Here is a 26,653-nt window from a genome sequence, read left to right as displayed (position 1 = left end):
TATCTGCTCAGTTTTAATTTTTACAATCCATTTAAATTCATAGACTGTTACGTTGCCATTCTCAAATTTGATGATAAGTCTGAATTATTAACGATTTGTGTGCAGAAAAATATCACTATCATGCATTTAGTTTAAACTGCGCAATATAATATCTAATCCCTCAGTGTGTTACATTATTCAAGCAATTTTGCCCTTTAATCAATATTATTTTCAGGATCAAGAAATAACCTTTTATGTCAGTATTTCACATATGTACAATATACGTATATGTAAAATTGTTCAATTTGTAGGATAACGCATTTTGTTTCTGACAACCTTGCCTCCGATCAAAGAGAGATAACCTAAATAGTTTTTTAAAAATAACAACATACCATACTTGTTGATGTAGTGGAGCGACAAAGATAGAAAATGTCGCTTTTTTTCGAGTTTAATTGACCGGCATACATCACGGCTAAAAGTTTTTTTTTCTTCTTCTTTAAGATATCACCCTCTTCAAACATTTTTGTCCGGTCGTAGAGTTTTCTCAAGTCAAATATCTTAATAAATGACAAAATACTGAAAATTTGTGCGGGTTTTTTTTTCATGTTTTCTTTACTTTTTTGTCAAGAATTCTTGTTCTTCATTTTCAAAAATTAAAATTACGATATTTTATTTATATTATAATAATTGTTGTTGATAAGTCCGATACAAGTATATATTTTTAAAAGTTGTCTTGTATACAAAATAATCATCGATCAACTCAAAGTCTGGTAATTATAAACTATCGAACACAAGAATGATTATTGGATTATTCATGCGACAGTGTTACATGCCTTGTTAGCTTAAACCATGTTTAATAATAAGGGTTAGAAAGATCGCATCCTTAGATACAGAGGCAACTACACTAATGATTCATAAATGTTTAGTATATATACACAGTGAAGTGATGACAAACCTATAAAAATATTTTTAATTTCGTAAATTGACATACTTGGTGGTGGAACGTATTTTTCCTTAATTGCACACTCCTCTTCGAACAGTTTTGTCCCATTTTAGAGATTTCTCGTCAAATCAGACAATTAAAGTGAAGAAATGAGAATTATCATGTGTCTATCTATCTATCTATCTATCTATCTATAAAATAAAATTATGTATAACATGTATTATTATCTGTCGTATTTTAGAGATTGTTTGTCAAGATTTAAAAAAATGAATTATATTTACTTGTATTTACGATTGTTTTACGAAATACTGTAGGATCTAGACTGCTAAGATTATAATGCAATACTTTACTCTTGGTTCGCTTCTACATTTTATCAACAAAAAAATGATCAAATTATAATAAGTTTGAAATAATGATTTTGATTTGTTTCATTATTATTAAGTTCTTCTTAAACATTCAGAATATTTAAATCTCTGCTATTATTGGGGGTTTTTTTTAAACAAATTATTTCAGTTTCTAAATTTTTCGTTATATATTAGTCATTGATCTTTGACAATCTATGAAGAAAAAAAAATAGATGTTTTATTTGCTCCTGTTCTTAATTTTGACATGCAGTACATCGACGCATATTGTCTGACGTAATTTTATGTGATTGAATTTCACATGAAGCCCACGTGAATTTCATGTTAAGCTCTCGTCACGTGAATTTCACTTAAGGCACTTGTGTAAGGCCTGTGCTTATTCACGGTTTTCATGGTGTAGCGCAGGTGAAAATCATCGACTCCTCCTGGATGGGACGCCAGTCCATCGCAAGCTAATCCCATGCAGTGTAAGCCGGTACCGATATCAGGATGACGGACTCGAACCAGCGACAATTCAGCCATGTACTCCACTTGATAAGCAGAATCAATGGTGGAGTTTACGTTTACATGTACTTAGTAACCATCAAAAGAAGTAAAAAAATCGACGATTTATTTATAAAGACAAAAAATGTAATAAATCAAAAATATTTTAATTTGATACTAAATTAAACATAAATACAGAATGGAATTCATAAATTGTACAACTCCAAATATCACAATATCGGAAAATATTGCATGTTTTTAATTCCATGCAATTACGCCTGTGAGTCTGTCACTGAAAGTTTTACTGGGACCTCTTCCGAAGATTGCGTGGAAATCCCGTTTTCGCCGACAGGAGACTTTTCACCGCCATCAGCGACACAAATTTTAACGTCATCAACTACACACTCAACGTCATTATTTTGATCATTATTTGATTGTGATTTAGAAATAATTGACAAGTTCTCGGAAGAACATTCCGGTTGTGTTTTTTGGGGGTCTTTAATGGAGGTCTCTGACCATTCCGTGCCCGATTCCTTGCTACCATTGTCACTTGTCCGAATTTCCTCGTTGTTTTCTTTCACCGTGTCAACCACTGATGACGAAACCTTTGTGGTTCGCACATCCAACGAAGGAGATGACGCCATTTTAACGACTCGCTTTGGAGAAGGGAGAGGTGAGCTTTTGACGTCTTTCTTGTTGCTAGATGAAGGTGATGGGCTTGTTTTCCTGAGCTTGAATCCCTTCTTAATATCCTGTAACAGACGATCTATTATACAGCCGTCCTCTTCTGGTTCTATTACAGTAGGGCCACCTAAAGCAAGAAAAACAAATCACCATTTAGTCAAACAGACATACAATGAATAACTTGATCAAAGGAAAGTAACAAAGTAACAATAATGATTAATCTACTTTTGGCCCGTCTGCTAGCCATTTCCTGTTGTTGTTTCTTTCTACGCTCAGCTTTCTCTTCTTGCTGTTTCCTCTGCAGATTCTCCTGTTTAAACAAGATGGATTTTTGTTAAGACAAATTTTATGTTATTCAAGGAGAATAGACAACAATTAAATTATATAAAATCAAACTAACAATCAAATCTTACTAAATTTTTGAAAGTATTTTTTCCCTTATTTACCCAAGAGAAAACCTAAGTGTTTTTTTTTTTAATTTAAATTTCGATTTAATTTCAATATTTTCCTATCTTTAACACAGAAATCTTCTTTTCTATAAGAGGATACGGGTCCTGACAATTCATATACCATTCAAGCATGTAGATAACATACATGTAATTAGACATTGTACTGAGTTTTACCTTTTGGCATTGTTTCACCCGATCACAGAACGTGTTTAAGTTACTGATGCATTCCTCTATCTTGAAACTTTTCTCGTTTTCACAGAAGTAATTAACCAGTTGTTTCGTCAGCTCGGCTATTTTCTGCAGACCTTTGTCCAATGCCTCCATCTCCTTTTCAGCATCCTACGCAGAACAGGATAGTGGCAAATTAATTTTGTGCAAGTGTACGAACAGTATATATACACTTTAATGATTGGTAGAATGTTTATTTAGATATTTAGAATAGAAAATAAGACGTTAGGTTCATTCGCACAATTTCCCTGAAATAGTAATGAGCTTCGAGTAGGATAAGTTTATATATTCATGCTAAACTTAAAACTTTTAAAAAATGTTCCCTTCCTTTGAATAAGCCAATGGGTAGAATGTTTATTTAGCCAGTTTAAATAGAAAATAAAATGTTCGGTTCATTCGCGCAATTTCTCCGAGATATAGTAATGAAACAAACATCAAATTCAAGTAAAATTGGTTTATATTTTTACAAAACTTAAAAATATTTTTTTTCTTTTCGTTTGACAAACCTAATGAAAGTTCGACATTTATTGATTAAACTACTGATATCTGAAATTAACAGTTTATATTTTCACTAAAGTTGTATTACATACTAGTGTGCCTTACTTGTATAAAAGTTTTGAGTTGGTTTTTGACGTCATCTGGACAGCTCTCTAGATCTTTATGGAGTTTAGTAACACTGGTTTTAATTTGTCTCACTTCCGCTGTTAAAGAGTCTACAGTGAACCTTAAAAAAACAAAGATATAAAAAATTCAACAAATATCGAACAAATGTTTTAAAAACAAAATTTTACACAGAGTTATGAAACTGCAATTTGAAACCCAACTCAAATTGGTTTTGTGAAAGGATGAGAATAGACAGGTATGATCATGAATTATGCTACACAGATTATTCTGTACGTAATATCATTAATATTCGTAATCATCAATTTCATCGAAGGAATGAAAAAGTCAAGGATACCTTAATTTGAGTGTTTCATATATCACTTTGATGAGCAAAAATATTTGATCTCTTGGATAAACTCAACGAAAAAATGTGCGTAGTAAAAATACATGAATATTAAAAATCGATTCATTGTTTTAAGCTTAACATTAGTTGCAGAAACTGGGCTTACTTTGACGCTTTGGCCAGATCTGGGGAGAGCTCCTCCACGAAGGTGAGGGCGTCCTGGTTCTCTTTCTCTGCCTCCCCCACCAGGTAGTGCAGGAGGGTGACCCGCGGCTTGTTGGCCCTCGTGTCCATCAGCTTATTCAAGGAGTTGATGCGGAACCCCATGGCATTGCCAGCGTAACCTCCCTGTCAAAAGATTACATGGTTTAATGTCAATATACCAAAAGCTTGTTACTAATTTTATGTCAAAGCTTATGTTAATTCAATGGGTTCTTTGGGTTATTTAATGGACATCAAACAAAAACGTGGGGAATAATTTTAAATTTTTGTTACGGGATGACATACATGTATTCAGCATATTAATCTCATGAAGACCAGTACGACAAAAAGAGTTGGAGGGAAAAGGAATGTTTTCTTGATAAAGTATACGGTATAATTTTTATTACTTATTTAGCTAACTAGCTTTAGGCCACCCAGTCACAAAATATTAGCGAGAGAAAATAAAACACACAAACTTTAAGACTTTGTCAAAATTATGTCACATATAAAAGAGTTATGAATTAAGCATGAAATTTGCGCATGTCATTATTTTTTATATTTATGTTCTCAATAATCTACATTTTATGATTTTTGTTTTTTTAAGACTTTAATTATACTAACCGCATTCATGAAATTCCCAGCGTGCAATACGTAACGTAAGAAGACTTTGAAGGATTCGTTCTCCAAGAGGTGCTGGCACGCGCTCACAAAGGCAGTGATGTTAGGTAGTAACGAGTCCATAGTAAGTCGAAACTCGTCCTTTAGAACCAGGCCATCGATACGGATTTTAAAGGCTGGTAACTGAATGAATACGGAGAAGAATTTCTCTGCATTGCCTAGCTTTTCTTTGTCGCCCTCGAAACCTTTCACCAGGTTTACCTAAAGATGAAGAAAAATGTTTCTAAAATTAGATATAATGATCTGACACAACCTTATTTTTTTGCGGGTTAATTTTATTTTTGAATTAGTATACATGCTTCATTTGCTTTCACATAAAGAAAGCTTATATACAAAGTTTGGTTGAATTTGTGATGAATATTTTACAGACGGACGGACAGATGGACGGACGAACGACAGGCAACGGGTTATTAGAAATTCATTACAGCTTACAGTTTGATGGGCTAAAACTTAGCTGTGAGATTAAAAGGAAAATGTTCAGTTAATTTATGTTTCAAGATGCGCAAAGTGATGTTTAATAGTAAAGTACAGTTATTTAAAAATCGTTCTGAAGATAACAGATGCAATTTAATAGGAACATTTTTCCCAAGAGAATGAAATAATGAAAATCGCCCACTCCATAAAAAATGCGATTTACCGCATGTTACAATAAAGTAGCAACTTCCAAAAAAATTAAGGACGGCGCAGGAATTATCAAAAATGGAAAAACAAACACCCCGGTAGTACTTGTTACAAATGTCGTGGTATTTGTCGAACGTTGATGGTAGCAGGATGGTACGTGTACTATGGTCCAATATTGCTTTTAGTCAATGCACTGAAATACATGTTCACGGTTTCAACCTCTATTAAGCATAAATTATTAAGAAATTAATGATTTTCGTTTGTATTTGAAGTCCAAATCAATAATACTCAAAAAAAAAATTTTTTAAAGCGGTTTATTTCATGTTTAGAACAAATATCACTATTCCAACAGCTGTTATATATGTAAAAAGTCATGGCATAGCCTACCATGAAATTTATCGTATTACATGAGATTTTTATGTTATTATTGCAAGAACATTTAATCCACGGTGTGAAATATTATGTTAAACATTGAACTCTCGCAAGAGTATAGACCATATGTCAGTTTATAAATAATCGTTGTGTTTGAAATTGCATCTACATGATAATGTTCACTCCGATGACGGAGTAGAATACTAGAATCGAAGCACGGAGCGAACAATGGTGACAAAAAAGACAATCTATTGACACATCACTTAAAAAAATAGAGAAATATGACTTGAAACAAAACCGCAAAGATATAGAAACTCGACGACTATCACGTCTTATCAAACACGGGATAATGATCATGTAAATTTCAAAACAAAGTCTTAAATGCTTTAAACAATATATTACATAAATCCAATTTATTTATATTTTTTAAGTCATGAAATAGAGTTATCTCCAAATTGATCACTTTAACGTTGTTAAGGAACAATACCTCATCGGCTTCCGGAAGTATTTTTTGCAAACCGCGCAGGCGCTCTGAACCAATGGCATTCATATCGCCAGACTCAATCATTGATATGATTTCACTGTGGCTGCATTTGAACTGTTTCAGGAAGATATTTACATTCATACTCCTTTTCGTATCAAGTAGTAAAATCTAAAACAAGAATAATACATGAAAACCAAAATTTGATAACAATTGGAACAGGACAAATAAGACATTAAAACAATTATAACAAAAAATCTATCAAAATTAATAGAGTTTTTGTGCGTTTCGTGATCGTACCAAAATTGAAAAAGACATAGCAAACAACACCAAAAGAATGAATTTCAAATAAAAAGAAGGCGTTTACGGGGAAAAACTTCGATAGCATTGCAATAAAATTAACCATTGAAACAGAAGTGGTCGCCTTTAAGCGGAAACAAATCGACATATACAGATCCCAGACGTGCTTTTTCCAATTCTCACAAAGCTTTACTGCATTTCGACACGAAAGGTTTTGTCAATCACCCAGAACACTAATAATTGAATATTTCGATGTGACTTCTTCACGTCACTACAGACAATCTGAGACAACGGAGACATTAATATTTACCTCCGATGGCGGTTTCACTTTTTTCTTCTCGTTTTCTTTGGCCTTCATAATCTGCTTCTGGCAGAACAGCTGCTCCAAGGCTTCATACTTCACGCTGATGTGATCCTGCATGTCCAAGATTTCTTTCCAGACATTTTCATGGGCTGCATTGGATAGACATGCATGATTATAATATATGGTTTTCTGGCAATAATAACTTATGATACATGTCTTTTTAGAAATCATGAATATATATTTAAAATCTACATATTTGTAAAATCATATTGATTATATTTCGCAATCGTTCACACTTACATGATATAGTATGAGATGGGACTTTGGTCCAGTTGAATGTTTTCATCTTGTGTTTAGGAGTTGGCGTCCACATTGTATTAGATGCAATTTGATTACTGGAGAATGTCAGTGGAGCTGGTCGTGCTTTCACCATCCCAGGTGGCGGCGGAGGAGGCGGAGGTCCACAACCCGGGGGTGGGGGAGGTGGGGGAGGGGCCGGAATTCCAACTCCTGGAGGTGGCGGGGGAGGGGGTGGTATGGGTGGCCCCATGCCTGGAGGAGGGGGTGGTGGCGGAGGAGGAGGGGGTGGGGCTACACCAGGTGGAAGGGGCGGGGCAGGGGGAGGTGGAGGGGGACAATGACCCGTACCTGGGAGGGGAGGGGGTGGAGGTGGGGGTGGAGGAGGGACAGGTGCTGAATCAGATGAATTAAAAGGAGGACATCGGTTTGATTCTTGACTTCCTGGTACAGGGGGTGGAGGCGGTGGAGGGGGAGGGGGTGGAGGGGGTGAAAATGTCGTTGATGTTTCTGAACTGCTAATATTCTCTTCATTCGTTGTTAAATGGGAAGATGGCCCTGAAGCGCCGTCATTTTTAACGTCATCAGGGGACGATGGATTGTCGTTCACAAAATCAAAACACCGGTCTATCTCCTTGTCAATTCGCTTGAGAGTATCACAGGTAGGCTTTGGATGACTACTCAACCTTGCTTCTAAAGCTTCTTTAATATCTGCGGAATGTTCTTTTATAACACTGGTCATTAAATGAACGTTCCCTCGAGGTGGCTCGGACAGCGTTCTGTTAAGGGGGATAGGGTCGGTCTGAACTCCCGTGGACTTCCCCGGGTACCTGGGTAGTAAATCTGCTCCCCCCAGGGCAGATCTGTTGACGTGGGCCTCGTCGATCAGAAAGGCTCTTCGTACCGACGTCTCCACAATGTTCCATTGGACGTCACTGAAAATAAAATATTTTCAGAATATATCTCGTTTATTTGCAAAATATCTAATAGTCATCATAATTCCCAAGACTTCGGTTTTTAAATAATAATAATAAAATAAGACTGTTTTTTGTTTTCCCTAACAAGTTCCTATAAATCAAATTTCAACTGTTTCAAAATCACGCCCATTTTTTAATTAAACTCTTTTTTCAGCAATCTCGTTTTTATCAAAGTCCAGGATACCATGTTATCTTGTCAGAGACTTTTGATATTTCACTGATGATTTTAATTAGCCTGCTTACCTTTTTTCCTACAGCCAGTAACTTGGTTAACGACATACAGCATATCAAACTAACCACAAAGAGAAGATAAAGAGCCCAATCCGATAAAGTCTTACCTCAGCGGATTTTCCGGTTCGATTTGAAGAAGGGTTTGCAGTACATTTAGGAACACATCGGCTATAGGAGTATTGTAGACCTATATAATATAAAATAATGTGTCACATGAGTTCATTGACCCAATTCTATCTTCGTGTATCAACAGATCTCTGAGGAAGATCATTCCTGTACTTTGAAGTATTTATGGAACAGATCAATAATTATGATAACGTCTTCTGTCTTGTATGCTACTCAGTAAAAAAAAAAATATTGTATTTGTGGTGTTTGAGACATAGAATGAGTATACGCAATTCTCATAGATTGGATATTTTGTTTTACAACGTAAAAAAATCAGGGGGTAGACTGTGTGACATAGGCCTGATTTTATTCAAATTTTCAAATTTGGCGCCAATTTCGATTTTCTGTAATTTGATTGGTTCATGCTTCTCTTTTGAGAACATTGCCAATGTTATCACCAGCTTTCTTAGAGTGTGGCAGATATTTCATTCAAACCTAACCTTTAAAAGATTTTGATGAAAAAAAATCACTCTTGAATAATAGTGTATAAACCTCAAGTCAAGATTTACGTAAACGATTTTTCGTCGTGGATAAACTCGTTATTTCAAAAGTATAACATTGTATGTATAGTCCTGTGACTAGCAACGTCAATTTTTCATTATAATGGACTAGTCTACACTGCAACTACAAAAACCAGTGGTTGCATTGCGACATTCAATACTATTCATTCATTTACTCATTCATTAAATTCTGCACTATTTATAATACTGGAGTATGTCCGTAATATAAGAAACTGGTTTTGCAACTAAAGCTACCGACTGCACTCCTACTATCTTGTAATCTTTTATTCTCTCAAGCAGAAAAAACCCACTCAAGGCTGGTCTTCAATGATTTTGAAATCAAAAATAAATAAGGGAGCCGGAGTTAAGGAGAATCCGGTAGCTGTCACGCAAAAGGTTATGAGGTTTCTTTTTTCTATGATCCCAGGTATAACAATAATGTATTAATAACGTCGTAAACGCTCCTGAGTGGGATGTGCTAATATCGAATCGTCTTTGTAACAATAGTGTGTGGTTCATCAAGTTGGGAAGGTATGGTATCTGGGGGATTTTCTGTATACTGCATTGTGCTGGGTTTATTTTTTTTTTGAGCCCCTGACCTTGTGGTAAAGAGCGTTGAACACCTCTTTGTGGTCGTTAATATCAACACAGGCTGGATTCAAGGCCGCCATTTCTTCATCGTCAGACTGCTTCTCCTCGTCGAAAACGTCGCACTGGATAATCAGATCTTCGTCGTCTTCGTTACGTAAATTGTTTATTAGGTCCAGTATGTTTAATCCTGCAATGAAATGAGTTTTAAATTCATACTGCCTCCTCGGTTTATATGGTCGACAACTATTAACTGCGTTCATAGTTCTATAATTGCAATTGCTTTCATAAACAGTTTTATAATTATCAAAATCCATTTTATAATCAGCGTTTATTTAAAGCTGACGCCATTTCTGAATGATGAGTATCAATTCAAACGTACGTGAAACTTATGACTCTAAACACACAATATTGTTAATTATAAAATCTTCTCACCTTTTACATACGTTATTCTGTTGAAGTCATCCATAATATTTATTAACCACAACACTATAAAATCTATGAAGCTATACGCATGTTTAGTTCTCGCTATCAATGTATTGTTATAACATTACATAATCGAAAGTCCGAGGGCTTTGCTCTGTAAAGGACTTTCCCGGAGTTTCATTTTCAGTTCAAGAGAAACTAGACGCAAAACCCATATAGAACAGAAAATCAATACCCTTTCTAAATTAAAACAATCATTTTTTTATCAACACTAAAATAGAACATTTATATTTATAAAAAAAAAATTGTATATTTTTATAACTTTGATTTCTTGGTTCTTATTTTAACAACCAGTCATTGCGTGATCCTTTTTACTATTCCCATTTCCTGCTAATTAGAAAACCTCTTTTAGCGTGCTAAGTATACTTTAATTTCTACACCAGCCCAGTGTGCTGTATATATTTGTCCCTTATCTTCTACTTAGCCTAATTCGTTTTTCAAATATAGAATACACGTAAAGTCGGGTCCCAATCCGCGTAATATCAAGATACACATTAAGTAGAGTTAAGAGAGCTGGATGGTCGTGGGTATTTTATAGACTATATTTACATCTGTATCTCCTTCAGAAGAAGAGTTATATATATCAAAATAAAGAAAAATATTTACATCTTAAAGCTAAAATATCTATACAATCTTTACAAAAAATATAGCTTATGGCTTAAACAGTCAGGCCTAAAATATTAAAGCGGATATGATAGGTAATTTTTTGACAATCCAGTCTCCTTGATGTCGAAATCTCGACTTGAAGTGAATATTTTAGACCCACCGATGAATTCATTGCGGACTCTATTCCTGTCCTCAAGTTCTTCGTTAGCCACGATGATACAGTTGATGAACGCCATTAGCGTGGTCTTGTATGGGACCAGGTCGGCCATTCTGAGTTCGTTCACGATCAGACTGAAGCGGTATCTCTGTTTTTTCAGCGTCTGTTTTTTAATGGTAGAAATAATGATGTTAAAAATGACAATATGTAAAAAGACAGAGAACAAAATACGAATTTCTTTTTTTTTTTTTGGAGGGCGGGGGGGGGGGGGGTATTTAGTATTGGGTTTTCTTTTTCTTAAACTGAATATCATTTCAGAAGTTAATTTCTCTCAAGAAAAGATGTGAAATAAAGATGCATGTAAAAAATGAATGCTAGTGTAACATACTAGTTTTAACGTGAACATATTTAAAATAAAACCTGATTCAACTAACTAACATCAATATTATCATTGTGTGATGCCATATACAATGTCTTTTTAAATTCGTTTTATCATTTTTTTTAAACTAAAACTATACATGTAAAAAAAACCAGACCGATAATTTTGTTAAGTATATACTGACGAACAGAAGTGACGTGTCGGCATTGGGTGTCTGACAAATAGAGGCATAGCTTACATTTCCAACTATAATGATGAAGGGGCTGGATAATAAGAATTACTAGTAAAGAATATCTCAAAGATAATATGTCACTGCTTCTAGTCAGATGAACGATTTGATCAAAGCGTTTTTGTGGATAAAGAAATGGAGCTTTCAAGATAATGATGTAAAAGTCACTCAATGCTGTTTTAATGGATGCTTTCTCGTGGTTGTTTTTACTTTCAAAACCATACTACACTGAGTGAATTAGGTATAATGTATCAACTATCTTTTTGCACTCGGATGTCTTTTGAACTCATACTCAGTATTAAACGTTATAAGCAGGTATATATTCTCCAAATAATTTCATCTTGTAATAAAAAAAAAAACCAAACCAATCAAATATTGGTTTCGTTAAGGAGTTCTGTTTCTCCGACAGAAAAAAAATCTTTTGGTTATAAAATCAGGTTCTTTCTTTTCCTGTTCATCAGCTCATAAGACCTGTATGTCGTTAACGACGGAATAGAAATCCTTTTACATAATAACATTTGTTTGTCAGGTCTGTTTCGAAACTAACAAAGAAAAAAGATGTTTTGGTTTTTTTATGTACAGAAAACATCTGTTAAGGATTCGTTAATCTATCGTTAGAAAATGGCAAATTCGTTATACCTTAAAGCTGTCAAGCGCATCCATTGTGAGTCTGAATCCATCAGTAGAGTAGACGCACAGTGCCGATAACAGTTCGAACACTTGCTTCTTTACCATCACATTATTAGTGTCAAGGGCTGCAACGAGAAAAAAAAGGACCAAAAATTAGTAAAACGTATGACAATGTCATTGTACCTTTTCTCTCACACACAGATATATATATATATATATATATATATATATATATATATATATATATATATATATATATATATATATATATATATATATACTATTCAATTGCGAACTGCGAACTGCGTTCTAAAAACCGATTGCCCACGAACAATAAAGTAAAATATTGTCAAATTTTCGGGACAACCCGTCCCTTCTTCAGGACAACAAAATAAAAACTACATAAGAAAGAAGAATAACATCTACAAAACTAGCACTAAACTAAACTAAATAATATATAAAAACTAGATAATGTTTAAACACCGGATCAAAACGTGGCAGCTACATCTTTATATTTAAGAATTCGAGCCCGAGAAAGAAAAATCCCGTCCGACGCAGCGGACGGTCTGTGAAGACAGACCGTCCGCTGCGTCGGACGGGATTATATATAATACAATTTTTTGTGTTGAATATGATATAAAATTGTGATTTTTCTTAAAGTTTCAAATAAAAATTTCAAAGAGCATGCATATGCATATGATAATGAGCAATCGAGTGATTTTTTTTTTCGCCATAAAAGATTGCGTTTTCGCTGGAACTTCTTTAAATAATTAATGAAGCGGGTTGTGTAGGTTTCCCATATCAATTAATGTTCTACTGTTTAAGCTGAATTGCAATTGGCTTCAGTTTTCAGTTTCCCAGAAACTGACTGGAATATATACACAATATGTCTGCAACAGACGCTTATATCACGTGATAACGTCTAAATGACAAAGACATCACATTTGAAACACAACAACAGGTATATTACTGGATAGAATACATGTACCATGCCAATGTAAAAAGCAAGAAGCTCGCTAGCAATAATTACGCAATATGAAAAAAAATGATAAAACCTCTGATTAGAGACTTAATGGATCTCGAATACTGTGGTTCGAATACTGTGGTTTCATTAATATTCGTTGAATACCAATTTTCGTGGATTTCGTTATTAAGTTGATCCACCAAATTCATTGAAGTGCAATTTCTATTAACATTTTGTATTGATAGGGTCATTGGCCACGAATTTACGTATCCTTAAAACTGTGATTTTCACTTTATCCCCGAAAATTGATACCCTTGAATATTAATGAAACCACAGTAATTGCATTTCCGCATACTATAGATCTCTTTGAGAAAACATAACACGGACAGCCGGAGAAGATACATGTATTAATGTTTCACTTCATTTTTTCTGATCATCGTTTTAAAAAATATTAACATGATGCATAAAATGTCGTAAATTGTACCAGAAAACAATCTTTACAGCTAATAAAAAATATGACTATGTACATTGAAATATAGAAGAAAACAATGGTGTTCAATAGAGGATTATCGAACACTTATATTCTCTCTCTCTCTCTCTCTCTCTATCTCTCTCTCTCTACCAGCGTTATGATAATAAATTGGCGTATGCAACATTGAAAAAAAAACCTTTAGACTATGGTTTAAGATCAGTGTATCTGGTGATGCTGATAAACTGTTTACCAGCTCTGTGAGGCTTTTTCCTTTTAAAAGACCGGTTCCTGTGGGTAAATTTTGTATGGTTGTACCAATAATAACTCAAACAAACTAAAATTATGTGAGAAACTCATCGACTTCCTATATCGAGCCGGAACTGCAGCTGAGGAACATTAATTTGAATCTTCATCGGTTTCGTAACTAAAGCTCTACAGTTGCCGGAAGGCAGGCAACAAAGAGATTTAATGTATAATTGAAAATAAAGCAAAATCCCCGTATGTTTGATAATCGGATGATGCATATTCCCTTAAAACGGATGAAAATGAGAACTATTGATTCGCAGCTCCAAATTCAATTCCAGAACTGAAGGCTTGACTATCGTTTAAATTTTCTGCAATTGTTCTGTAATTGAGAGGCTCGCAAGTAGGATCTAAGGGACGTATTGTTTTAATTGAAAAAAAACACTGACAACAGAGGTTTTACATAAATTTTCGGCACCGACAGAGATTGTCATCAACATCAAGTTATGAATTTAATTTTTGTGTTCATTAATTTATATTGATTCTGTACATGCATGCCACTGAGAGTGTTACTTAGCTGAAATATGGTGCATATGCAGAGAGAGAGAGAGAGAGAGAGAGAGAGAGAGAGAGAGAGAGAGAGAGAGAGAGAGAGAGAGAGAGAGAGAGAGAGAGAGAGAGAGAGATAGAGAGAGAGAGAGAGAGAAGACAATCCTCCTTTTTTTTTTTTTACAAATCAGCTTTCTGAACAGCATGGTTTCCATTATACATGAACCTTGAGCCAATGCGTAGAATGATATATCATAAATTAATTGCATTGTACACTTAATCATCATATTCTACATCAAATATCCATTACTTTGGCAGATATTGTGATTTTCTGCTAATAAGCTCTTGTTATAATATCATATAGCACACGTTGTTGATCAAATATATACAAAATGTTGGTATAGGGATAACGAACGATCAAACTCAACGTTCATACAAGTAGCTTGGCCTTGGTGACGCCACAATTCGATTTATTTTGTTCTATGTTTTTTAAACAAAACATTTATCTAAAGTAGTTAAAAATGAGAAAAGTGTATATACCTCCAGCAAATTGCGGCCCATACCCAGTGCTAATTAACGACTGAAGTCCTATCACCGAATTCATCACGGTCTTAATACACATAATGCACTCAATCCGGAGTACAAGGTTGGAAAAATTACTGGTGTACTTTGCCAAATCCCCAAGACACTCAAACAGCAAATCCAGGCCATCTCGCCTCAGAAAATCCAAGATCCACCTTTTGTCGTCGCTATCAAGTTTTTTTCGCAGACGACAAAAATTCACCACTGAAGGACGACGTAGAAGAAAAACACAAGAATTGGTCAAAGACAGATCGTGGACGATGTCTGCCAGGTTGGTATCAGAGCTACACCTTTTGCACCTGCTTTTGTGAGGGGTTTCCTCCGAGTCCACATCGGACACGTACCCGGAATTCTCCATGATAAATTTCCAGGAAGTGCTTCCTGGTGCCGCGGCATAGATCTAGAGTCCACTCGTGTTTTCAGGTGCGCGAGTCCATATATATAGTAAGGCTGATGTATTCACACGTCGAAACCCAGCAGTTTTGTATCGATTCGGGGGCAAAACGACGGATACTTCATTCACTATTTCAAAATCTTTGGAATCTAAAAGCAAGTCTCATAAGCTACGTACGTAACGGCAAGACCCTGGGTTGACTGTCGCCGTAATTGATCTAAGATCTTCTATAATAGTACTGGGTGCAGTCCTTGAATACGATCTGGATTATTCTCATGTAACAACTTTATCTGGATGGAGGTGATATTCCGACAGAAACAAATAATTAGTTGCCAACGTTTAGAGAAAATGGTTCAAGAACTTGTTTTACTGATGTTTATATAAAATGCAAACGGTGCCATATTTCTATTTCGTTTATAAAAAATGATATATTATGGCTTCAAAGAATCGTTTTTTAAAAATGCAATTACTATATGGTAAATGATACATATGTCTGGTTGCAAGATTCCGTCTGCATTATAAAATGCACTCATAAAAATTTAGTTTTTCATGTAATGTACGTACACAAATTTCTATTTCATTTGCAGCTGCAAAGATGTCTCCAGAGGTTGCCAATTTCTTCATGACGATATTAAATTATTCATGCAATTAAAAAAACACTGTATTCATCATAAACTGTTACTGTGGCAGAATAGCTCTAGGGCCACAGACAATATCTACTCATCCCAGCATTTGTGTCTACAAAATGCTAACGAAAGGAAAAATTGCCTCGCAAATCACTTTTCTCAAGAGGCAAGGCATGGCTCCAGTCCATGATCAGAAGAAACAAAACTAGCGAAATTCGCGATGAACATTGCATGTACAAATTTAGCCTCATTTTGCAATAAAAAAAAAACCCTCAGATGTGTCAACATTTTTTTTTTTTACTTCCTCAAATCTGGCCTATTAAAGGCTGCTTCTGACACCTGCCTTCGGATGCTTCAAGCATGCAGTTGGTTAAGCGATCGATAAACAATTCAGCAGAGTCTGTTTGCACTTCACTGCACATTGCGTATTTTGGATTTGAAAAGACAACAACGTAACAAATTGATATGCTTAATTAATAATGCTGGTTAGGTGTTAGAATAAGGAACAAGTAAAGGGTTATTAATTTTTATTAATCATTAAATAACACGTTATTTACTGAATTAGGGCTAGCTATATGTAAAGACATATCAGCCTCTCTCCATCATCAAGTTTAAAAAGTTGGCTGGAAGGGGTGGAGGATTCGTTATCATTTTAATATTTGGTCGACTATAAAATATGGGCCCTTAGTTTGTGCGGAGAGCCAGACAAATTTCTATTTGTTAAAGCGAAATTCCACGTTTTTTATTATGATACTGATGTTGATATTTACGATGTATAATATTCAAGTAAAGGTAACCAAATATGAAATTTATATTTTGCAGCCCAATTAAATACGGGGATACGGTTTGCAAATTAAAATTACATGTAATGCGCATGACACACAGTCTAAACGTAATTAGACAGCTCGAGAACTTTCTAGACTTTACATGTATGTTGTAATTGACGGTTTACTCACACTGGGAGAAGGGAAAGAGATCTGGTGAAATATATTAGATGTGTTCTTCTCCACATCTGGTGTTGATATATGAAACAATTGGTATTGTTTCAGACCAAAGAACAATAAATTTTGCATTTGCCACACGATTTTACAAGCTGTGAACACACTTATCTAATAAGGGAACTCGTAAACTCACACACTGTAGCTTAGCCAAATTTATAGACTTACACAAATTCTAACGTTTAATACTTTAATCGATAAAAAGGTCTGGTTCTGTGTAAATATTGCAAGGTTTTGGAAAATGTTATTTGAGTTGCAAGTTCGATCCCAAATGTGGAGTCTCCCACACATATAAAGTCCAATCTGGACCAGACTAATATATGTATCATGAATATTAAAGGCAAGAGCAAGCACCATTTAATTAAAAAAATCTTCGTTATTTATATCCATATTGTGTTTGCGTGTGTTTAAGTTCCGATTTAATGAATTATTCTGCTTTTAATAAACAATTTGAAACAGGTAGCGTTAGTTGTAATAAAGGTCGGGTTTTCTTCTTCTTTTAAGGATTTTTTACGTCCATACAAGAATATTAATCGTTTCGATGCATCTTTTCGTAAATAAAATAGCACCGGTTTTGGATCAATGTGTTTTACCTCTTTATTATCAAAAGATGTACAAAATTGCTGGATAAAATAAAACTGGTGTTTCCTTGCGAAAGAAGAGTTGCTACTGTTTTGGGGAGGGGGGGGGGTTTGGTTTTTTGTTCTTTTTGTTTTGTAGAGAGGGGCGGGCCATTAAATTTAAGTGACAGATTGCACTGAAATCCATTTTTGACAAACCTATCGCTACATGTGTGCTATCCATCTATATCACAGTATTAAAGTTTTTGCAACCTATGCTATAAGATCAACCGATTCGCCGTCATCTTAGGCTCCAGAAGTAAAGTATGGACCGGAAGTATAGACCGGAAGTAACTAAAGTCTATATCTCTTATTCCAAATGATTATATATTTATTTTCATAAACTGTTTAAATTTAATTTTTATAATTTAAATATGGTCAGTTATCATATCTAGAAATATGTAAAATATGCATAAATCAAACTTCATCTACTTCCACTGTGGAGGCAGTCTGATTAAAACCACCACCCCCCCCCCCCCCCTTCTCCCCGTTCTCCCCCAGTCATCGAGAAGGCGGTCGTTTTAATCAGACTGTAGTGGCGGTTGCAGGGCTTGTTCATTTTATTGTTTTTTTTTTTTTGTTTTTTTTTTGTTTTTTGTTTGTTTTGTGTGTGTTTATTTTGGGGATGCGGATATTTTCTATACACTCAATCTTAATTGAAACTAAAAATTATACTCTTTTTAGGATAAGTTAACTTCTCCAATATCTGTGAAACATATTCTCGAATACATTGTAGACAAACAACAGCTTACAAATACACACAATATAAAACTGATCAAGATAAATGTCTGTCCGAGTCAATATTAACTCAGGACATCTCGGGACGGAATGTTAACATTACAATTCTACAGCTTAATATTATCGATTGTTTCTCTGTGTTCTCTATTTAATACGAGGTAATCTTATAACTCGTCGTGATTTCTCACGCAGTGACCAAAAGGTTCGTCTATCTCGGTTGGAAATGATGAAGAACTTTAGCTGTGAGCAGCGATGTATAAACACTTCGTTATTCTATTGAAACTGCAAGCGATGCAGTTACCATTGTTAGATAGCAGAGTGTATGTCAAAATATTCCGTTTACATGTACATGTATTTATGCAACTGTCACTTTAACATTTCCAATCCCAGTCAATACCTTGATATGCTACTTCGTCTACTCAACTATATGTGTAAATATATGGTATCCTAGTTTGACAAGAAAAAAAACAAACTTGTCTTACCCTTGACCAACTTTTGGGTATAACTGCCATGGGTGACCAAGAAAGAGAGCCCACTCTTGGAGTTGACCAGTTTGGTGACGCACGAGACGCACTCCAACAGCTTCAGTGCCTCCGACAGGTTCGTGACGCGTCGGCTCCCGATGATGTCAACAGCGTCCAACAACACATCGAGCCCGCCAGCGTCCAGAAAGCCCTGCACCCAGACCTTGTCCGACTTCTTCAGTTTGTTTTTGAGGGCTGTGAACGCCTTGACGGTCGGGGATTTCAGCATGTCCACGCACACTTCCGGGTCACACTCGTCAAATTGTTTCTTCAAAACTTTTTCTTTTACTTTCATTCTAAATATGTTCTTCGACTTTGTGGTCGGGGTCTTTTTCTCGTCCGAGTCAGAAGATAACGAAGACGTATCGTCATACGATTTCGTCTTGTCCGCCATGTTTTCGTCTCGTTTTGCGACGCTTCCGTTAGCGTCAGTGACGTCGATTGGTCTTTCTCTGTAAACGTCTACTGAAATTGAAAAATCAAGCTTGTCATCTGCTTCTATGCTGGACTGAGCATTCGGTTTAATTTCTTCCTTTGGTTCTTGTTCCAAAGTCCGTTTTAAGTTGGGTCGACGTTTTTTCTTACGTCTGAGTGACATTCGGCTGGCGACACGCCTCAGTGCGCGGAAAAACCCCGACATGGTCGAATGACTGATTTACCTGAAACAGAAAAACAAATTATTCATTCATACGTTTGCAAGCTATGAAAACGATAGGACTCTCAGTGCGTCTTCTTTTTTTAATAATCTATCAAGAAAACAGAGGGTTTTCTTTTTAGCTACGAAACCCGTGGGCGAGTCAAGAGGTAGGGCACAGATAAGGTACACAAGCATTCCATAACTCGAGGTCTATGGCTTCTCCTATAGAACAAATAGGTAACCTTATCTGCCCACTCTGAAGATGACTACAAGATTCATTAACGAATTCTAAAATAACGCACCTGAGGTTCAAAAACAGAAACACAGAATCGCATACCTGTTAGAATTTCATAGACTAAGGATTGTACACGACCACCTCCTTCCTGTTTTGGGGAGTTACGGGTACATAACAAGTAACGCCCATTCAACTATTTTGTGCAGCGGAAATCGTTCTCATTTAAAGGTCGTAAATAGATGTTTAACCTGACCTCGGGTTATGATTTGATTTTAGGGTGGTTATAAAATCTCTTATAAGATTAAATAAACTAACGACATAACACCATGAAACATCACTTGATCGGTTAGCTTCAACGACGATTTTCAAATATTTGTTCCCCTTTTCACAGCGTCTTGAATGTTGTTGGCTATTATTCTAAATATGCATGTAAAATGTAAAAAAAAAAAACAAAACAAAAACAACTTCGAAATGCTGTCAGGGACTTTATAACCCTTGCAAAGTCATAAAACGTGTACCTTATTGAATCACCGTTTGTTTTATGTGTTTATTTGTTTACATTTTCTGCATAAACAAAGTACCGATTTGCCAATGGAAATAGGTATCAATTAAACTGATACCATATTCTAACTTCGCCGTTGTAGCTAGCATATCGTAGCTGCCCTAGTTTTTTTCTCATGAAATGACTATTTTATTATAAAAAGCAAACATTGCGACTATGAAATTAATATTGTTTGCCTGAACAATGAGAAATGTCAGTGTTTAACATTCCATTTTTTATTTTGGTTGAAGTTTATTTAGACTGTGTCCCAATTTTTTCATATAAGTGCAGAGTGATGTACATGTGTGTTTAGTTGTATGCATGTAAAACCATCCATTCCCATGACATTTTGTCTGCAATTGGCTGATTTAATCTATTATATCTAAAGATCCATTATCTAAAGCGTGTCTGGTTTGCAGAATACAACGTTAATACTAGTAGTTACACGAATTTGCACGACAATTTTTAAAACTGCTCACATTATATTTTGAATCATGCACTGCAATCGACCGCAATAAAATAGTGTTAACCTTGACAGAATTAAAAGAAAGAAAGAGAGAGAAAAAAGTTTAGATGAGTAATCCCCTGGAATGCCTTCAGGGTGAATACTATTGTCGCTTTCAATGAAACAATAGCGCTTCAAACTATTTTGATTTCTTTTTATTTGCATATTAAATGATTTTCTTATTTATATATTTTATTTATTTTTGCATAATTTAAACAAATGAACCTTTACCTTTTTTTATGTTTACCTTTTTTCATAAGACCACGCACGCATTTAATTTATGTTCGTGTAATTACACTTACTTTGTTATTTGTATGTCTTTACACATGTACAGACACTATATTCTGTTTAGACTAAAAGAATAAATTCATATTGTTTTGTCAATTTCTCAGTCTTATGGAGTCGAAAATGATCTACTTACAGTTTTCTTTACTCTTTTCAAAATCTCATAATTTATAGGACAGCAGACCAACTTAATGGAACATAACTGCTAATTTACAAATCCAATGATATCAGTCAAATATACTAGAACATAGCTACTCCAACAATATAGAGTTGATTCAATTACAGGTAGACAGAACTCATCACTACTTTATAACAGGTAAATCAACTGGCTTAACAATTAAAGATTAATTACATAATTACGTAACACAAATTGCATGGAGCCAAAAGGTATGTTAAGCATAAAAGAAACGATGACTTCGACTGACCGAATTAACAACAGTTTGACATAATTGGTTAAATTTTCATTTGATTTTTGAAAACCTGTGAAAAACAGCCCCAGGAATCGAACAGAACAATTTTGTTAACTTTTGTGGCATGTGCCTGTTTAATACGCACATATGTTCTCTCAAACATGTGTATAATTAATAATAATTTAAATTATCCTTAGGCTATTCTAGATCTTATTTTTTTTTTTATGAAAAATATTATTCATATTAAATTACAGTTCATGAACTCATTTTCAACTTTTCATTTAATTTTAAATCAATGAAAACTATATGATTAGAAAAAAAATAGCTGACATTTGAAATCCAGACCGTCACTTTATGTATACCTACCATATATTCACCTGGTAGTCTGGGGATATACCTCGTGGCAAAAATATATTTGTGTTGACATTAATATCAGTATCAGAAACAGCCTGACAAACAATATATCATTGACAATCTTGATAATAAGGACTACATAAGCATTATGCTTCCTGTTTTCCAAAGTGCAATTGGTCATAAAGAAATATGAACGTTTCTAATTTATTTTTCAATAAGAAAGTATTCTTTAGAAAAAAAAACAATTAAATTGTATTTCGAAATGTATATCAATTGTACCTGTTTTAATTATTTGCATATTTAAATGACTTTTGGTATAACTCTACAACTAATATTCTGAAAATTATGTGTTAAAGTTAAAACAGAGGGCGATTTAAAAAAAATTAGTAGAATGTTGACTGTTGCCCAATGCCCTTGTCCACACAATCTTTTCAATCATAATAGCAAATTTGAAAGTATGTAATGCTTCAAATGATGGGTGTAAAACTGGGAAAACTTGATTGTGTCCAAATTCAACAACACAACGCAAATAACTGGAGAGAGAGAGAGAGAGAGAGAGAGAGAGAGAGAGAGAGAGAGAGAGAGAGAGAGAGAGAGAGAGAGAGAGATTTTAAGCATAAGAAAAAGAGAAACCTTACCTCCATGTTTATGTCGATGATCTAAAAACAAGACTAATTTAACATGGATTTTTATACACGAGAATTAACGTCGGCCAGCGTTTGCCTAAAATATTATCATCCATCAATCGCCAGGTAGGCAATCCACCACGATAGATGGTTATCAAGGTGCAATAGAGACCGTCACTGTTCACCGGTATTTGAAAGCCCTATCCCCCTTATAAAGAATGATTACGACTGGCTACATAGGTAATGCATACCGGTGATTTATACACGAAAGAGACAGAAAATGATGGGATTTCATATATTTCATATAAACGTAAATAAACAGTACAAGAATTACCTATTAAGTTCCATAAATATTTCCTGATTCTATTCCCTATCCCATCAAAGAAGAAAAAAATGTTTCATACCGGTTTTCGATACTTATATCCTGTGGATGAAAATTGCTGTATACCGGTTTGCAGTTCTTTTATTTTTTTTTCCCAATTTCTTTATCGCCCTTTTAAATCATCACAGTCGTATAATTTAAGAAAAATAAATAAGAGAATGAGGTTATGGGTGCAAAGTCGTTTCACGTCTGGGGTTTCTATATAGTTTCAATGAGTTTAAGTATGCACTTGCCTTTTTTAACTTGTCTGTTATGTAATTTCAGACATGGGTGTATTGAAAAGAAGAGATTTTATAGATCATTTGAAATGCACGTAGAAATAAACATCATTTACACGCTTATATTGAAGTTTTCTTCAATGATTTCGTGATGTGACCGAAATCTATCTGTCTTAAAAAAAATAAAAAAGGCAAACCTTTAACATAAGACTACGTGTGACATGAAAATAAGATATAAAGGAGCTAAAAACGAAAAATACATATTACATGTATTATGAAAATAACACGCTGTATTGTTGAAGGGATTGTTTTTCTATTACAAAAAGAATAATATTTATAGATAAAATCACAGTAATAAAATTTACTGTAAATATCGAAAAACCACGGACGAGTTCGACGAACTGTGTTGGTGTTTTTTTTTTTTTATTCTGTCTTGTACTACAGAAATATCAATTTAAAAAAAAAACCCTCTGATTTACCTTAATCTATATCACGAAGAGGATTGGCGGAATTCGTCCTCATTTTATGCGCGGATCTATCAAAGGATTTTTGAGGTGGGTGGGGGTCTAAGGGATAATTTTGTTAGAGGAGGAGGGGGATGTTCAGGGGTTATTTTGATAACTTTATTTTGTTAATCTAATGAAGTTAAAATAAATTTTTAAAAGTTTAAATTTTTCAGGGATGGGGAGTTTGGATCGGCGAATGATATTATTTTATGTCAACGTTTTTTACCACGTAAATTAATACGTAAAATAATTGTACGTGTTCATTTTCTTGTTTATTTTAAGTGAGGTTGGCGTTGCAGTGCAGTGACACTTGATGCTTTAATTGAACCTAAAACCTGTCTATATCACTTTTTTGTTGATCTAGGAAATGTACTTCAGTTTTAAAATGTTGATAAATCGAACTCCATAAATGTCGTAAATAACTGCTCTGACATCGCAGAGGAAATGTTTTTAAAATCACTTAACAGGGTCCATTAGTGCGATGTCAAATAAAACAAGGTAAGCGACAGTGAAAGGCTGTTCTTATGTTCTTAGACCCACTGGGTTTTTTCTCCCAAAAGAATCCGTGAATGGTAAAGATCATAAAAAATAGAAAACAACATCATGGGTGGTATTGATATATATTTCATATCACAATTCTAAGAATGGGTGATATTTCGAATACCGTTTTCACAACGTACATTGGGTATTAAGAAAAAGACTAGGACAGCTCACAAACCACAATAGCGAGGAAGGGGATGGGGTGGGGGGGGGGGGGGCGGGGAGAGGGAGGATTGTTTTTGCTTTGTAATGTTTGTAGACGACACTACAGCAATGCCGATGGAGGGTGTGTATGTGTGTGTGTGGGGGGGGGGGGCGTTGACAACCACCATCCCCAACACACAGTCTGGTAAGGAAAATAGTGATCTACTGGAAACATACATACATATATAATTTGATATTTAAGAATTAGATACATGTTAAACTTTCGACCGTTAACCTACATGTTAATGTCAAATCCAACCTATTAATGTCTCATAGAGGATCTGAAAAGGATGCAGATTAGATAATATGTACGTGTATACATATCGGTGTATTTCATGTAGCTGTCACTGACACATCGTGCATTTCATGCAGCTGTCATTGACAATTTTTGAAATACCCCGTGTGTACATTTCATACAACATATATACCCAGAGTGAATTTCATACACTTGTATACTGGAATATTTCCTGTGTGCATTTCAGTGTTGTCATTGAAACGTATTTCTATTCCATTGCATGTCAAGGAATGGTTGATTTAACAAAAACGACATTCATACGAATCCCCCACCCCCCACCCCCAACCAACCAAAACTTGACCCGTTGGAAACTATGAAAAACGAAGAAAGAAACAATTATCATCACGCACAAATGCAGAAATGTACACTTCTAAAATATTTGAAAGAGGTTTGACACAGATACGGTATACATATACATGTATATACAGTTGAAATAAGACAAACAAGGTATACATACCACCTATTTGCAGCGTGAATCGGCGGAATTTGTTGACCTAAAGGATTTGCTTACATCTATCTATATCCTAAATACAGATTGCCAATAATCCACGACAGAGAGAAAGAGAGATTAATTTATGTGCAATGTCCAGTATTATTATCCCTATCTTTGTCTTAAACCTCACTTACTGGAGAAGTTATTTTGACAAGCCTTGGGGGGATTTTTAGAATCTATATATGTAAACAGAATATTGTGTCGGTCTCCTTTATATCACATTTCCTCTATTCATTAATCAATTGAGAGGAAAAAAATCGGATAAGATCTTTAAAAGCAATTATATAGAAAAGAGAATCAAGTTGCTTGTTATTTATGTGAACGAGAGAGAGAGAGAGAGAGAGAGAGAGAGAGAGAGAGAGAGAGAGAGAGAGAGAGAGAGAGAGAGAGACTCAAACGAAGATCTTCAAATTAAAAAAAAATGAAAAACTTTTTAAAAAATATTAGAATGGAAGCTATAACTCTACAAATATCTACAAATCTTTGCGTTTACTAGAATTACTGATAATACAAATTACTATTTAATTGTATACTTCAAATACTACTTCAGTTAAAAGCAAATTTTTGCTGTATAATGAGGATAGATCAAATAAGTCATGACGGTTAATTTTGAGAAATAGCGTAGGTCTTTAAACTTCATTTTTTTCTGTTCTTTCCAAGAAGAATCTCCACAAAAATGAGATGACAGGGAAAATGTGATCTAAATAACTTAATTAATTGCGAAATGATGTTCTTTGTATTAATTACTACAAAGGTTATTTCTATAGACAATCCAAATAATATATGCACATAGAATATCAAACTCCAAAGGCGTAAGAAAATAATAATGTGAAAATAATCAATATACTTTTAAGGAAAAGAAAAAGAATGTTTAGAGGAATTTGTTCGTAGCAAAAAATTTCTACATACCTCCATTGTGTTGTCGTTTCAAGCACTTTCGTTTATCACGCCCCAGCCTCTTATCAGCTTTAAAGTACGAGTGCTTTAAAACTTGAAAAGTTCACTTACAAGCCCTTTATCTGAGAACTCGGTAAACAAGATATTAATTTCCACATCCATAAATATTAAAACCTAGTTTTGGCGATATTTACTCTTGATATTATATAGTACTAGTATACAATGAAGCACTAATAGCAAAATCTGAATAAACATAAACGAACTCGAGTCGATGCATGCATAATTACTGCTACAAACATCAGTTCGCTCGCGACTGGCCAATATTTTCTTTACCAGGGGCCTATATATATATTTTTGATATATTCATACAACATATCAGCAAATGACAAAATCATGAGTTTCGTCTCTATTAAATGTCTCATAAATTAGCCGGATTTGATGACGGTCGCGCGTGCTGCTGTTTGCAGAAAAGAAAAAAATATATAGCACACTCCTACTAAGTGGGATACCATATGCATGAAGTACTAATAAATCTACGC

General features: G+C 34.6%; 1 protein-coding gene across 7 annotated transcripts; it reads right to left on the bottom strand.

Moving 5' to 3' along the window:
• Positions 1-1,917: 1,917 nt before the first annotated feature.
• On the bottom strand, positions 1,918-26,423 carry LOC128155504 (inverted formin-2-like). 7 transcript variants are annotated; one of them, XM_052817241.1, is made up of 15 exons: positions 26,127-26,423; positions 18,945-19,645; positions 12,286-12,401; positions 11,042-11,201; positions 9,801-9,979; positions 8,644-8,723; positions 7,332-8,263; positions 7,038-7,180; positions 6,434-6,598; positions 4,897-5,154; positions 4,241-4,422; positions 3,732-3,852; positions 3,075-3,239; positions 2,677-2,761; positions 1,918-2,578 (listed from the first exon to the last, which is right to left on the bottom strand). In XM_052817241.1, the coding sequence occupies exons 2-15, from the start codon at positions 19,624-19,626 to the stop codon at positions 2,040-2,042; spliced, it is 3,807 nt and encodes a 1,268-aa protein (XP_052673201.1). In that variant the 5' UTR covers positions 19,627-19,645; positions 26,127-26,423; the 3' UTR covers positions 1,918-2,039. The 7 variants fall into 7 exon arrangements, with proteins under 7 accessions (XP_052673201.1, XP_052673204.1, XP_052673206.1 ...); XM_052817244.1 differs by lacking the exon at positions 26,127-26,423 and adding an exon at positions 25,182-25,324; XM_052817246.1 differs by lacking the exon at positions 26,127-26,423 and adding an exon at positions 22,984-23,130.
• Between the last annotated feature and the right edge of the window lie 230 nt (positions 26,424-26,653).

The sequence above is a fragment of the Crassostrea angulata genome, chromosome 7 (assembly GCF_025612915.1).
Source record: "Crassostrea angulata isolate pt1a10 chromosome 7, ASM2561291v2, whole genome shotgun sequence".
Lineage (NCBI taxonomy): Eukaryota > Metazoa > Mollusca > Bivalvia > Ostreida > Ostreidae > Magallana > Magallana angulata.
Note: the sequence above shows the minus strand (reverse complement) of the source record. Positions and strands in the feature narration are given on the sequence as shown.

Bases quoted from the DNA above. Each gene is read 5' to 3' on its own strand.
- LOC128155504 (XM_052817241.1), bottom strand. From the start codon at position 19,626: ATGTCGGGGTTTTTCCGCGCACTGAGGCGTGTCGCCAGCCGAATGTCA. The intron at 11,202-12,285 runs GTATAACGAATT...ATTAAAAAACAG, and splicing joins ATGCGCTTGACAGCTTTAAG to ACGCTGAAAAAACAGAGATA. The intron at 9,980-11,041 runs GTGGGTCTAAAA...ATTTCATTGCAG, and splicing joins AGTCCGCAATGAATTCATCG to GATTAAACATACTGGACCTA.